The sequence below is a fragment of the Protopterus annectens genome, chromosome 4.part1 (assembly GCF_019279795.1).
Source record: "Protopterus annectens isolate FY-2018-M chromosome 4.part1, PAN1.0, whole genome shotgun sequence".
NCBI classification, from domain to species: Eukaryota; Metazoa; Chordata; order Ceratodontiformes; family Protopteridae; genus Protopterus; species Protopterus annectens.
This window is the reverse complement of record NC_056734.1, coordinates 69811291-69827598: the sequence shown is the minus strand read 5'-3', so window position 1 is coordinate 69827598 and position 16308 is coordinate 69811291. Positions and strand designations below refer to the sequence as shown.

Below are 16308 nucleotides of genomic sequence, written 5' to 3'. Positions count from 1 at the left end.
AGCCAACTTCATATTATGCTGTCTGTTTTATACACTAAATCACCTAGTCCTTGGTCCTCTTCTGACAAACAGACTTTCCTTTCTAATTCAGTTTCTGCATTTCTTCCTAATCTGTAAGACCTGTATCTCCAGCCCTGCTCTGAAATTTCCATCTGATGAAAGGGTTTTTCAGTTTTGGAGCAAATTAGTGAGATTCTTTATGTATGCATCACTATACCCCACCTGGCCTCAAATATTTCCTTACAGGGTGTTTCATCCACATTCCTCTTTTGTCACTGCTTAATCCTTTAATTTTTTTATGTTGCAGTGCCCCTAGAAATGTATGGCTAAGATACCTTATTTATATGTACTCATCTTGTTGTATTGTGTTTCCATGTTGTAGTGCCCATTTCTTTATATCTTTTTGAGGAAATTCTGTTTAATAATTTTTACTTTACTGTGCTGCAAGTTAGGCTGGGTACACCAAGTCCAGATGGACCATTTCCAAAACTGTGTCACTGTAATAAACTGTGTGTGACTGCAGATAAAAATGGCAGATCTTAGGGTGGTCTACAAGGGTCACTGCACTCACACTCTGTGAATGGATGAAATGCTTGATGATGTGAGGAAAGCCTTATAGCACAGCTTTCACACCGAGAGGAGTATTTGGGCATCTTATAAGGATGCCCTTTGGACAGCTCCCATTGGCTTTATTCTGTTCTGTGTATCACACGCCCAGAAGATGCACTGGGGCAAATCTAGGATATATTTTTTGATTTAGATCATTACATATATAAATACGTTTGTAGAACTTATTATTTTGAAAAAGGATATTTTTGCCTTTTATCTACATGTATAGGTAAATTAAATATGAAACCGTCTTTAATGGCTGCACTAGAAAGAACTGTTAGAAGCACTGATGAATCACACATAATTTTAATTCTTTGAAAAGGAACAAGTCTGGACTCGACTGAAGGTAGTACCTTTAGTTCAGTTAAAATCTACAGTCTTTATATTTTGAGCTCAACAGAATTGGTTTGCCTGTCATTCAGTAAACAACTAATTAAAGGACTAGTTAACTGCAGCAGATCCATCAGTGCATCCACAACGCGTTTCTCCCATATTTGCACATGGGGTTGGGGTGTCACTTCAGCAGTGACAATCATGTCAAGGTTTACACAGCTGGTTTCTTCCACACCACAGACTCACACGCACACACACATATGGCCAGTTAGAGTCTCCAGTCTACCTACTGCATGTCTTTGGAATGTGGGAGGAAACCGGAGTACCCAGAGGAAACCCACTCAAACACAGGTAAGACATACAGACTCTACACAGAAGGCACCCCAGCCAAGAATCCAACCGAGGAACCTCTTGCTGTGAGGTGGTAACGCTACTTGAAGCACCACTGTGCAGTTAACTGCAGTGGATATCAACTGTATATTTTGTAACAGGTTTTATTCCATAATAAAAAACAATGTTCCTCATTGAAGTGCAGCCTTCATTAAGCAGCTAACCTTTATAGTGGAAACATTTTCTGCTGACTATTTGTTTTTAAAGAGTTCTGTTAAACTGCTTGTTGTCGCTTACCTTTGAGTGTCTGTTACTGTTACCATCATGAGTTTATATATCAAACATAGCTGAGTTTTACATGAACCTAATTTATGCCTTGGATGTTGGCTGCTGGTGGATGCCATATACCTGGACCTGTCCAAAGGTTTAGAGAGTATACCACATAATGAAATAATCACTGTTTTAAAAGCCCTTAAAAGTGGTGTGCACATCTTTTCATGGATAGAAACTTGACTAAGTTATAGATCCTTCTCAATCAGAATGTGACACAAGACATCACAAAAAATCTTAAACTCTGCCATTCCCATATGGCCTGTATTAAAACTATTCCTTTTTAATATGTGTATGTCCTTATTTTCCTGATAAACATAGATGTTCATCATTTGATCACTGCTGCAGTAGTTTTAGCTGTATAGGTTATATTCTGTATTATGATGCAACAGCCAGTCAAGCTTTCAAAACTTCAGGCCATGTTTCACTCACACAGACCTTTGAAAACTCGAGCAGACCACTGGGAAAACTTGCGGTCTGGGCACCAGGCACTTCAGAGTTTTTCTGACACTGAAGAGAGCTCCGTTTGCAGGCTTAAGAAGATCAACAGTTAGCTTGAGTTTATCCATTGCTGTGAAGATAAGTCCTGTTTGGGGAAAAATCTTCCACATTTCATTTTTTATTTTTTCGACTAAAATTTATGTAGTTATTTAAACTAAGAATTTTTGTGTTGCTGGACTGTCATATTACTTTTCAGTTACCTAAAAGTCTGGGTGTTCTACTTTTAGACTTACTGTTGTTATTGATTAAAATTGTTGCTTTATTTTAACTTTTGTAAAGGATAACTTGTTAAAATGTATTTCGGAGCTGGGGAAGGTGTTATGTTTTTGATACTTACCTTTCACAGCCTCCTGCTGTCACTTTCCAGAAGGCTTCATTCTCTGCTTTACAGTGGAACAGGCTACCTGTTCCTCAATTCTTCCTTCCTTCAGCCACAGAAAAGAAGAAAGTTGTTAAACAGCATTTGCGTCTTCAGCAGGCTGCCAAATTGCCAATTGCCTCAGCTGCAGATGAGTGACTCTGTTGTGAGCATTTCTGGTTCCTCAAACCATTCATCTTGCGTGGTTTCTTGTGGTGTAGTCCTTTCAGCCACCATGGATTGGTGGGGGGGAGACACATCCTCAACATTTCTGGTTCCTCAGACCATTCATCTTGGTTTCTTGTGGTGTAGTCCTTTCAGCCAACCTGGATGGGGGTAGACACCTTCTCTGCAGCTGATGGAGTACTCCTTGTGGGCATGGGAGAGCCATTCTTGTCAGTTTCAGAGGAAGGAGTAGGGACTGCTTCTCTGCCTAGTCAAATAGGGATGCTTGCAATTTATCTTTTTTCTCTTCAGATGTGTGATTCTGATTCTGAAGAGTAATTTTTGTGAGAGTCCTTTGGAAGAATTTTCTTTTTCTCAAACCATAATTAGAACCAATACATTTTTTCAGTGGGAACATAATCACATTCAGGTTTCTTTAAATAAATATTGTTATTTATTTAATCTGGAATTGCCTCAACCTTTTCTTGTTCTTCCTGATTTTTCAGCTTTAGTGAATGTTTTATTACAGCCTGTAACATGCCTAACAGCCAGGCTGCAGCCTCTAAGAAGTAAGATATATTATATTAGGTTAATCAGTCTTGCATATTCGTATTTTCTAATCTCAGATCTGATCCTGCAGTCATTTCCTTGACAAATACTGCTGCAGCTAAACATTTGGTGAATGCTAATCCCTCCTCCTTTGATAAGGATGGCAAAGCCTTTGACAGAGCTGGTAAAAAGTGCAATCCTGTGCCATATATAATTTAGAATTCTTAATTGTCAAGCTCACATGTTAAAGTTTTTGCTTGTTCATTTGAGAATGTTGTTGTCTTTCGGCTTTCCCGGGTTAGGGGACGCCACAGCGGAACTCCGGTCCGCTAATGATTGGCAGTAGATTTTCACGGGGACCGAATTGCCAGCTCGATGCCCAACCTTCAAAGAAGGCACGCCCATTCACGCATGTCTTTCGGAACGCCACTCGACCTGTGGGGAGGACATACATACTTCATATGAGGGAAAATATTCATTAAACACACTTATTACTATTTCTCAAGTAACTAAACATTCTTTAAAATGTGCTTATGACTTGGCTGATAAAGGTCAACGTAAACAGAACCAACAAACTTCTGGCAAGCAGGTGTTCATAAAACAGTGGCAAAGAGGCTTCAAAAATAAAGGGGGAGCATCTCAGAAGCCAGGACAGTCCAACAAGTCTGAATGACTATCCCGTAATACCCCCCCCCCACTTCCCACAGTTGCAGACCTTTACATCATCCTTAATAGACCTTTACATCATCCTTAATATCTGGCTCAGCATTTCTGTCTTTGGCAACAGATAATATGAGACAAATGGTTTCTGAGAGTAATCTGTCAGAGGTACAAGTGACATGGGAGCCCCTTTCTCATTTTCAAGGGACTCCTCTCCATCCACCAGATCAAACTATCACCCCCACCCCCATCATTCAACATTTGTTGACTTAGTGGGTCATAGAACTCATTCCTCCACCTCTGGTAGAGAAAACTTTTTATTCAAGTGTATTTCCAGTCCCAAATAAAAAAGCTTTGTGTAAACCATCCTAGATCTTTCATTTCTAAATCAGTTTGTGAAAGTTTCACATTTCAAAATGCTGTCTTTGCACAATCTGTTAGCACTGATTCCCTATTGCAGTTTTTTATCAATCTAGATTTGAAAGATGCTTATCATATCCATATAGCATCAGATTTCAACCTTTTTTATGTTTTCTGTATTTTGATTACACTATCAGTTCTCTACCTCATCATTCTTTGTGTTGTCCACTGCTCCAAGATTGTTTACAAAGTGTCCACTTCTAGTAATAACCTTGTTAACTGCAAGATATTCAGTTTGTTCTGTATTTAAATGATTTATCTTTGCAGAGTCTTTTTCAAGGTAATTTCTCACTTGGGTGAGGGTGTCCTTCGGCTGGAGGGAAGGAGAACATTCAAAAGTCTTTTTTTAACTGCTTCCCATAGGATTGTTTTCCTGGGGTGTCTCCTAGGTACCTCACTTCAAAAGGCTTTTCTTCCGCAGGAGAAATTAGATCCATATCTAGCTCTGTTCCTGAGCTTTTCCACTTACTTCAGGATTTCAAGAAGGGGATTGCTCAGAATACTAAGGTTCATGGCATCTATGATTATCATGTTCCTGTATCCAGACCCATATGAAAAAGATTCAGTGGTACCTGAAGTATGTATGGTGTCATCATCATCATCATATAGAATTTGTAAAAAGGGGGCCTCCTTGGTGGAGAGACCAGTTTTGGAGAGATCATTTGTATCTGAATCCAGTTCTCCCATTCTCCCATCTAGTGCCAGCACAGTCTGTAACAAAGGATGCATCAGACTTTGCCTGAGGAACTGTGCCTGTGGGGATAAAATTGCAAAGTATTTGGAACAAAAAAGACCATCCAAAACATGTAAACATAATCAGTTATAAATGCACTCAACACTCTCAGTCATCTGTGGTCCGCAGGGCCTCTTCAAGTGATTACAGACAGTGCCACAGTGATGTGGTAAATAAACCATGGGGGAGGGGTCCAGTTTCTTACGTTCTGTGCAGATTAGCTACTTGGGATACAGCAATTCAGTGCAATCTCACTTCATATGCTTCTTGCATTCTGCCTCAGCAAAACATTGTGGCAGACAAGCTGAGCAGGGCCAGGGCAGACCCTCTTGACTGGAAACTGAATCAGGGAGCTGCCAGGCTGTGGGGAATACCACAGGCAGATCATTTTGCTTCCATTTGCAAGATGTAACTGGCAAAACATTTGCTACAGGACCTCCTCTTTTCCCTGGCAGTAATATTCCAATATGCCTTTCCATCCGTTCCTCTGATATCATTGTTATGATCATTCTGAAGATTCAGAAGGAGTTCCCAAAGATTATTGTGGTGACTCCCTTCTGACCCAGGCAACAGTGGTGCCTTCTTTTGGAACTGGCCAAGGGCAGTTACCACAAGCTTCCTCACAGACTGGGCCTGCTCACACAAGACAAGGGTTGTTTGATATACCCCAGCCTGAAACAACCTCATTTAACTGTGTGGATGGTAAGAGCTGAATACCATTAGGCATTTATTTTCTGATGATGTGCAGCAGGCATCAAAGGAGTATTTCTTTGGGATCAAATCCTTCATTTATGTCTGAAGTGGTATCTAAAACACAAAAATTGGAGAAAAAGGATTCTTTATACTCTGGGTGTCCACAGACACCTTAGATTCTATCTTGACAAATCTAAAACCTTTAGAATTTCTGACGAGCTGTTAATTTCTTATGACTGTAAGAAAAAAGGACAACCTGTGTCAAAGCAGACTGTTTCCAAGTGGTTGTCTAATGCTATCTCTCTTTGTTACTCCCACCATAAAAAGTAAATTCCAGCAGGGTCAAGGTGCATTCTGTTAGGGCCTATGTCTTTTTGGAAAGGATGGACTGTAGAACTATTTTTGAGGCAGCAACTTGGTCATCTGTGCATATTTTTTATAAAGCACCACAAACTAGACTCCTTTTTCCAGGTCTAGAGCAGACTTTGTTAGGACCAATATCCAGGGGCTCCTGGCCCCTCATCCTTCCTCCACCAAACCTTGTAAGATATGGTAATGTATTGTTATAGCTAAGGCTACTGTGGCAGTGATCAAGTGAAGAATATAGTACAGTTGTGTAAATAAACTTGCCATAACAATTGATGTTCAAATGATCTATACTGCAGTAGCCATTCCTTCCTTCCATTCCCTTTATATTTGTTGCTAAAGGTGAGGATATTAATTTTTACCACCTAGCATTCACCTTTTTCAGGGCTCTATCTTTCCTCATTTATTTGGTATAAAACTTCTGAAGGGCTTAGCAACCATACTGCTTAGTTTCCCCTTGCTCAGGCCTTGCTTCCAACAGTCTGGGCATGTGAAAGGTGCCCCTAAGCTTTGTAAGGTGCCCAGTTGCTATATGTAATGCAGGATATATCCATATAGCTATGGTGTATTTATTGACAGAAAACTCAGTCTTTAAGTTAATAACCAGTCTGTTATTACAATGAGGAGGGTGTTAAAAATAGTGACCTCAAGGCATTCAAAGGTTCTCTTCTATTTGTTCAAGTCATTTATTAGGTCTCATACTGACTGGAGTACCTCTTTATTGTTCTTTATTTATTCTACTGCTAAAATAAAATGTTGGAAGATATTTCAGAAATATTTCACAAAGCAGATTAAAAGTATTAGGCCTGTGGCCTACTCTGTTGGTTGCAGCATTGTACTCAATGGTGTTATAGACTTTATAGAGGTGACCTCCTAGTTGTTTTTAAATCATGCAGTATTCAAGTTTACAGTGCCTGCTTGGCTTAAGCCTTCATTTAGCATTCCACTGGTTCATAGGTTAATAGATTAGTACTAAGCTAACTGCCCTTGTGAGCCATTTTAAGCCTAGCCAGTTTTCCCATAGTGACATGTGGCACAGACGGATAAAGCCCTGACTGCAGCACATGACCCAGGAGCAAGTAATGACCCAGGCACTGGTGAGGCCAGTGGGAAGAGGTGAGAGTAAGTTGCTAGTGCCAACTCACACATCCAGGTAGAAAGGGAAGGCAGACTTTCCTGCTGCCTGGCAATCAGTCTGTGGTGACAGTTGTCATAACATGGTAGAATGACCCAAGATAGGCATCCTCCAAGCTGTCTTTTTGAACAGTATCCACATTTTGACACATGGTTGGATGTATAAACAAGCCCTTTTGAAGCTGCTTGTTGAAAGACCACACATGTCAGGATGCTGCAGGAATGGGGCTGGGAAGTTACAAAAAAATATAAGCACAGGACGATTGCCACAAGTCTGGGGTGAGAGGATGTTTTGCAGTTCTTTGACCTGGAGGACTCATAAGGGAAGACTAAAGCCAGATCCTCAGTCTTCTAGGACAAGGGCTTCCCTCTTGCATGGAAGAAGCTGAGGGGAAGTGTGGTGTAGGGGACCAAACAATCTTTGTGGTTGTTTGAGATGATGACCTCCTCTGGTTGTTTATCAACTCTAACATTGATCTCTGAGAGGCCAGTGTACCAGAGGAAAGACTGAGGTATCATAGTCACTGGAAAGTAAGTGATGGATGGCAGACACATGAAAATGCAATTTTGGTGGTGGGGGTGGGGGTCAGCACTCAGCTAAACACCAAAAACTGTCTTAATTTTGCATTCGGTGAACTTGAGGCATTATTTTCCTTGTCGAATAGTAGATTCTGTAATGCATTTCTATTATAAGATCTTCAGAGGGAGTATCTTGAGTATAACACTGGACTATGTAAATTAACGGGTATTTCCTGTTTCCTTCCTATTTTCTCAGGAGCTTCTTAGCAGTGTTTAGAGTCTGTGATTCTAACACTGTAACATTGTTGAAACAGACTAACAAATTCAAGCCTTTTACACTGGTGTACATAAATAATGAACCAGGATTAACTATTAAGAGTGTCTGATAAAATGTGGATAAAATATGATTAAACTGTAACTTGTGTTTAGTGTACATAGGGAGAGGTACATTGGAAAGCTCTATGATGAATTTAATAGATGTTTATTTCTTTTCACAGAAAGATGTTCCCCCATAGAGACCAAGCTTTTGCTGGAATCACAGTTACATACCCCAAGAAGGCAAAACAGTCGTCCTAAAATATGTTTAGATCAACATAAAAGTATAGCAGAGGAAAGAAATTTTTCTTGTTTTCCAGCTGAAAGAAGAGCAGCTGTGTTAAGTACAAAATGTAAAAATGACTTTCAGAGCACAGAGTCATCAGAAAGCATGCAAAGGTCTGTGGATTCGTTCCATTCACAAGACAGTGCCAGTATGGGTCTAACTATGAAGGCATCCACGGTAATAACAAAATTATAAACATTTTAGCTGAGGTTTAGAACAATTTATTTTTCTGCAGTTTCTCTGCATAACATAGCACAACTCTACGTTTGCATGCATTTAGTAATAATTAATGAGCTTTTGTGCACCTTTTCCTGATACCTGTCAAATATAGCTGAGCCCATTGTGTAGTTTTAATTTTGATGAGTTTCTAAACTATGTGGACACTTTACACACATTTCCTTTTGGTATTTATTACAGCAAAATTGCTGGTTAATGTATAATCACTAGGGGATAATTCTACCTTTTAAATAAAAAGAGCAGAGATATAGCTTAGAGGAGAAGTCTTGCAGCAAATACTGTAATGGACTGACTTATATTTATTTTCTATGGATGTTTTCTGAGCAGTACATATTATTCTTTGTTGACTGGATTAGTCCCACTAGTCCACTGCCCTCTTTTCATGGGACACCCAAGTTGGTTTTCATATAGACTAGGAGAAATTTGCAGTGACATGGGGAATTCCCTTTACACTTTTTTCAATATGCTGAGGGATCTGTTGTGTCCAGCTGTGCTTACCACCAAATCCGGCAAATGGAACCTCAGTATAATGTCTCATTAGGACGGGATGAAGTGCTATCTCTTCCCAGTAATGGTTTCTGCATTCACACAAATGTGTCTGTGAAGATGCCCAGTCATATTCCTAGCACCACCCGTTGCTGCTTGTTAGTGTATGTTCATAATTTTAGGTGTTCAAGTACAGAAAATCTATCAGTACTAAAACATCAAGTGCTTTTGTCCTGTTGAAAATGATGGAACTCACAACCGAGATTGTGTGTGTGTGTGTGTGTGTGTGTGTGATTCAGAATCAAACATGTTTTGAAAATAAAAAGAGGAGGAGGAAAAGGGAATTGAAGTGAAACTTAGTTTACTGAGAAAGGAAAAGAGGAGCCAGTCTGGTTCTGAGTAATTCCTTTAGATACCAGATAAAAATGACAGAGTGTCTTTTAGGAGAAATAAAAATGCTTAAATCTAGTCCGTGGCTCTTACGGCACTCAGACACACTCCCTTTTCCTGGGTTTTCTGCATAGACAAAGCAGACTAAGAGGAACACAGACTTGCTGCATATTATCAGTAAAACATGTTCCCATATTCAGTACCATAACATGGTCAGTTGTACATACCATTGCTGCATACTTAGTGATTAAATATAAATTGGAGTGTCAGGAATGCTTTAATGCAGTAAACTATCATTCATGTTAGCAGAAACATTCCTGCCATGGTTTGCATTTAATTTTATCTGGAGCAACTTATAAAGGTCACTATCAGTTCATGAAAAGCTATTTTATATTTATTTGTTACTGCAGCCCAGGGGAGAATCTGATAAATTTGCCATTGTCATAATTTTCTAAACTGCTTGTTCAGCTGAAGGTCATGGTGGTAGAAGGCTGAGCAGAGTACACCAGACTTCCCTATCCATGGCAAGTCTCCAGCTCATCATGTGGGATCCTGAGGTGTTCCCAGGTGATCTAAGAGAAATAGTCCCTTCAACATGCCCTGATTCTGCCCCTGGACTTTCTCCCAGTACATTGTTCCTCATAACTTTCTATGAGAGTGGACAAGGGGCATCCTCATGAGGTGCTCAAACCACCTCAGCTGACAGCTGTGAATGCAGATAAGTAGTGGCTATACTCCTTCCTGGATTGATGACCTTCTCATTCTGTTTCACAGTATTAACCCAACTGTTGTGCAAAGAGTCTTTATTTATTTTGCTTGCATCCACGGTTTCATCCTTTCAGTCAGTGCTGGAAATCTTTGGTCATAGTTAAAGATTGGAGCCATAGATTGAATGGTAAACTGAGCGTTTTGTCTTGTAATTCATCCCTTTCTCCAGTACAAGAGTCTGGTTCTGTGCCTGCAGTACTGCTGCTACTGCAGCAGTCCTACTGGTTGATATTTCTGTTAGCGCTACTCTGACTTGTGAACAAGATCCCATGATAATTAGGCTGTTGTATCTGAGGTAGCTGATTCCCCCCAGACTGGAAAGAGCAGTCCACACTTTTCCACAAGAGAACCATAAACTCAGATTTAGAGTTGCTTACTTTCATCTTGTCTTTGTACACTTATCCCTTAAGGTTAGGAAAACATCATCTGCAAACAGTAAGGATGCAGCCCTCATGTCCTCAAACCATTGACTACACCTTGATATCCTGTATATGAAAATCGCAAAAAGGAGGGGAGGAGATAAGTCATACCCTTGGCTAAGTCCTTCAACCACCTTGAATGTATTCAACATAACTAAGAACGTGGACACATCTCTTATTTCGGTTCTCAGATGCAGTGATGAGTGACATGCAACAGCAGCCCTGTAACATTTAACCGTTGTAGCACTTCCCACAAACATTCAGAAATACTTGATTATATGTATTTTCTGTGTCCACATAATGTATATAGATAATGTTGGTGAACTCCTATGATCTCTTCAGTGTCTTTGCAAAGGCAAAGAGTTGATCCATTATTACACAGCTAGGATGGAATTCACTGCATTCCTTCTTCTGAATCAGAATCTTGATTGCTGGATGAAGTCACCTTTCCATTACCCTTGCATATGCTTTTCATGGGAGGCTGGGAAGCTTAATCCTTTTTTAACTGGAATACACTGTCCTTTTCCCTTTTTTGAAAATGCAGACCATTTCCTCAGTTCGCTAGTCCAGAGGTATTATCTCATCCCTCTACACAATTTTGAAAAGGCATGATTTTCATGACATCCTAACACTATCAAGTGCTTTCAGCATTTCCAAGCTGAATCTATTTTATTCCCACAGCTTTTCACAGCAGAACATTTTATTTGCTGCAATGACCTTGTATACTAAAAGAGCTTGTCTGACACTAACTTCTCAGTAGATAGCATATCTGCTGGGTTTGGAACTTTTAGTGTACTTTCATGCTTGCAACAATCATCACCTCCATTTTTAACCTAGCTTCCACTACTCTTTCCCATAATTTCATACTGTGACTGATCAGTTTAATTCCTCTGTAGTTACTACAGCTCTGCACATCACCCTTATTCTTAAAAATCGGTACCAAAACACTTTTTCTTCATTCCTCAGGCATCCTTTCACTTTCCAAGATTTCATTAAACAATCTAGTTAAAAACTCCACTGCCATTTCACCTAAACACCTCCATGCTTCCACAGGTATGTCATCTGGACCAACAGCCTTTCCATTCTTCATCCTCTTCATAGCTATCCTTACTTCCTCCTTGCTAATCCACTGCACTTCATGATTCACTATCCGCACATCATCCAATCTTCTCTCCCTCTCATTCTCTTCATTCATCAGCCCCTCAAAGTACTCTTTCCATCTGCTCAACACACTCTCCTCACTTGTGAGTACATTTCCCTCATTATTCTTTATCACCCTTACCTGCTGCACATCTTTACTAGCTCGGTCCCTCTGTCTAGCCAATCGCTACAGGTCCTTTTCTCCCTGCTTAGTATCCAGCCTTTCATACAACTCTTCATGCGCCTTATCCTTAGCCTTCGCCACCTCTCTCTTTGCCATGCACCTCATCTCCTTATATTCCTGTCTACTTTCTTCAACTCTCTGACAATCCCACTTCTTCTTCGCCAACCTCTTTCTCTGTATACTCTCCTGTACTTCTTCATTCACCACCAGGTCTCCTTGTCCTCCTTCCTCTTTCCAGATGTCACACCAAGCACCTTTCTAGCCATCTCTCTTACTAGCTCTGCTGTAGTTACCCAGCTGTTCGGTAACTCTTCACTGCCACCCAGTGCCTGTCTTAACTCTTCCCTGAACTCCACCTCACAATTACCCTTTTTCAATTTCCACCATTTGATCCTTGGTGCTGCCCTCACACTCATCCTCCTCTTCTTGATCACCAGTGTCATCCTCCTACAAACCATCAGTCTGTGCTGCCTAACTACATTTTCCCCTGTCACCACTTTACAGTCTCCAGTCTACTTCAGACTGGCCCTTCTACATAAGATATAATCCACCTGTGTGCATCTTCCTCCACTCTTGTATGTCACCCTGTGCTCCTCCCTCTTGTTAAAATATGTATTCATCACAGCCATGTCCACCCTTTTCGCAAAATCCACTACCAACTGACCTTCTGCATTCCTTTGCTTAACACCATACCTACCTATTACTTCTTCATCTCCTCTGTTCCCTTCACCAACATGCCCATTGAAATCTGCTCCAATCACCGGTCTCTCACCCTTGGGTACAGTCATCACCATTTCATCCATCTCACTCCAACATTTTTCTTTCTCATCAATCGCACACCCAACTTGTGGAACATATGCACTAACAACATTCATCATTACACCATAAATTTCCAGCTTCATAAACATCACTCTATCCGACACTCTTTTCACCTCCAAAACACTCTTAGCACACTGTTCCTTCAGGATAATGCCTACGCCATTTCTCCTCCCATCCACACCATGATAAAACAATTTGAACCCGCTTGCGATACACCTAGCCTTGCTCCCCTTCTATTACATAGGTATATTTTGGGAGGGCATTTAAGGATGGACAGAACCAAGCAAAGAATTTTCATTGGTCTTTATTGGCTTGGTATAGTAAAAGACTTTGAGTACTTTAGTAAGACTTGCCCAGAGTGTCAAAAGACGACATCACATGCTGGATTCAGAAAACTCCTGATACCTCTGCCTGTTACTGGAGTCCCATTCGGATGGATAGCAGTGGATCTTGTAAGTCTATTAGTCAAGTCTAGTAATGGCTACCAATACATTGTAATAATTATTAAACATGCCACTGTTTTCTGAAGAAGTAGCCCTGTGAAAAGTGAGTGCTATGTCATTAGCCAAAGAGCTAATGCTATTTTTCTCCAGAGTAGTGATTCTCAAAAAGATAGTTATGGATCAGAGAACTGCATTACTTTGCAGTATTACTTGTTTGGGTGTAGCTCACTTTGGTAACTGACAGTGCATCTCTGCAATGGTTGTATAAACAAAATAATGTTAAACAACAAACTGTGCAGATGGGTTTTGTCACTATAGTCCTCTCATTCCACCATTAGACATTAGCCTGGCATTAGCCACAAGAATGGGGATGGGTTAGAATCGGGGGGGGGGGTCATTGTGGCATAGTGGTTACCTGATCTGTTAGAAATTCTGTTTTGATATGTAATATATACATCATATATTATAGTAAAACTAATGGTGATGTTTGTAGATAGCATATACAGTTGGTAAACAAAAACTGTAATAGTACAGTATAATGTGAATTACATTGTGAAATGCTGTTAAAAGAAGGTCTAGAAAGCCCACAGTGTTAGAGACATTTACCTTTCAGAGAAAGGAATTTCAATACCATGAGTGCAGTCTCTTAGTGAGGGCTGCCCAGAACAAACTTGGGAAATACCTGGAGAATTGTAGAAAACCTGTGGTTTACTCAAGGAGTGCCAGCATCCTATCTGTGGCTTTACTCCTGGATGCTTTTGAAGATTGCAAGAAAGCTTGATCGAGGCTGCAGTACCAAGCCTGTGAATTGTAAGAAATCTTGTTCCATTGAAGGACTTTAAAGGTGGACTAAAAAACAGATACCTGAACTGTAAAGAACCCAAAGTATGTTAAACAGAAATGTGCTTGTTTTCTCTTGAGTTGAAAATGCACTTTAATCTAACTTCTTCACTGTAATAAACTCCACTTGAACAGAAGAAACTGTGTCTAATGTAATAAATTTGCTTAAGTGCGAAAGCGCAAACAGGAGGCAGAGTTCTCTTTCTGCATCTCACAGTTGCATTGAGGTGACCTGTTATTTATTTGCACAAACATCAAAGGAAGAGTACCCAGAAGGGGGTTAGTGAGTATCTGCGCTTCAACCCAGGACCCTTCCTTAGGGTCTGCTCCAGATCAGTAGAGAGACAAGCCCTGACCAAAAAGTCTTGTTCGAAAACTAGCTGTGTGTGTATGGAGGTAACACCATTTAAATCTAGCTAGTTCTTTTTAGTGTTCTGCCCATGTTTCAGCTTCTTTCCCAACAGTGAGGTAATGAATTCCATGTCCCAAATGCCAGTTTCTACTGATGGAGTCTGTTCCATCTTAATCCATTCTACTTTTCCCATTCTGTTGACTGGCATCACTCCTGACCTCCACTCTTCACCTTTCTCATGGTGAGCCCATACATTGGCTCCATCCACAAGCTTTGTCAGGCTGATCTAAGCCAAGCTGTGTTTGTCACTTGCCTAAAAGACATTTGTCATGAAGTAACACACGCATCTGTGGCTATCTAGGTACATCCAAGTACCTCTGTTCCATGTGATACTTTCACATTGTTTAAATGAACCATTGTGTGGGGAATTCTGGTTTGGTGTAAATTTGGCTCATTATTCTCAGACTAGTTTGTCAAGAGTGAAACTACCAGAAGCATAAAGCTCAAAACAAATTCAGCAAACAATTTATCCTATTCATTCAGTCTGTTCAATTCAACATGAGTCCTCAAGCCGCTTGTCGGATCTGACACTTGCTCAAATTTCTCAGTAAGCACTAACTAAGTTTAGCACTACACCCCCCCTATATTATACAGAAGTATAAGGCTCCCTATTCGTCCATTCCAGACAATCAATAAATCAGTTCTTTAAACCATCCAGGCATGTCCAAATCGCAGTTTCAGGTATACTCTCCAGTCCAGTTGGTGAATCTGGGAATCCTGAGGCAATGTTACAATTGCCTTATGTACACAGACAACCCTCTCCTCCTTCCAACAAACAAAAATATATGTGAGAGATGCAACTATACAGCCAAACTGGAGGCCGGGCTCTCTCAACCCAAGACTGGCACAGTCAGTCAAGAGGTGAAGGAAAACACTCGCACCACACAACCAGTCTCACGTAGACAAATCGCACCAGCAAATAAGACACATAAACTCACAAAAACATACGTGGAGGCTCTAAATAAAAATCTGTCAAAACAACAGAGACCTCCAAAACAGACATCCAAGCAACCACTACCACAAAACAACCTTCACGTATCACATACTTCACAAAGTCAGTGTGCCACGCAGTCGCAGCCCCCAAGGCTAAATAACACACCTAATACACTAGTAATTGGCGACTCTGTTGTCAGGCACACTGACGTCCCACTCGCCAGACTGAACAAGGAGAAGGACCCTGTAAGCTGCCTGTCGGGTGCCAGGATCCGCTACATAACACAAGCACTCAGGTCACTCCACAGCAGGTACAAATATGACTCTGTCATTGTCCATGTTGGTGTGAATGACCTGAGACGTACCTCCCTGGACTATATGAAAAGCGACATAGAGGAGCTCTCTGATCAAGTAGCCCAGGCCGGTATGACCCTGACCCTGACCCTGAGTAGCATCTTAACCTCACCAAGAATGATGCCACGGTATAAAGACAAAATGATCAATTTTAACAATTGGCTAACCTATTGGTGTCATTCTGAGGGGATCCAGTGTCTGTCAGCCTGGGATGACATACTCGACAAGCCACATTGCTTTGCCAGGGATGGCTTGCACCTGTCACCCTTAGGCTTTCGAATACTGGCAAAGGCTCTTGCCACTCCCATAGTGCCTTTTTTTAGCCAAGGCTCAAAAGACAAACCCACCTCCATAGACAATACCAGAAACAAAAAAATAAGGGTAATGCTACTCAACACCAGAAGTCTAAACCTCAAGATGCACGCACTCGAGGCACTCCACAGTATGGAGAAAATTGATATCTGTGCAGTAACAGAAACCTGGTTCAAGGCTCCAGAGAGCACCCCAGCATTATTAGGATTCAACTCATACCATTCTTTCCGGTCCCAGAAATCAGACCGAAATACTAAAGACGGGGGAGTA

General features: G+C 40.8%; 1 protein-coding gene across 2 annotated transcripts in view; it reads left to right on the top strand.

Moving 5' to 3' along the window:
- Nucleotides 1-16308, top strand: part of ZBBX (zinc finger B-box domain containing) — a 2136907-nt gene that overhangs the window by 1468894 nt on the left and 651705 nt on the right. For both annotated transcript variants that reach the window (XM_044069997.1, XM_044069996.1), the window contains exon 15: nucleotides 8198-8478. In XM_044069997.1, coding sequence (XP_043925932.1) covers nucleotides 8198-8478 — 281 coding nt within the window. The remainder of the gene's footprint in view (nucleotides 1-8197; nucleotides 8479-16308) is intronic.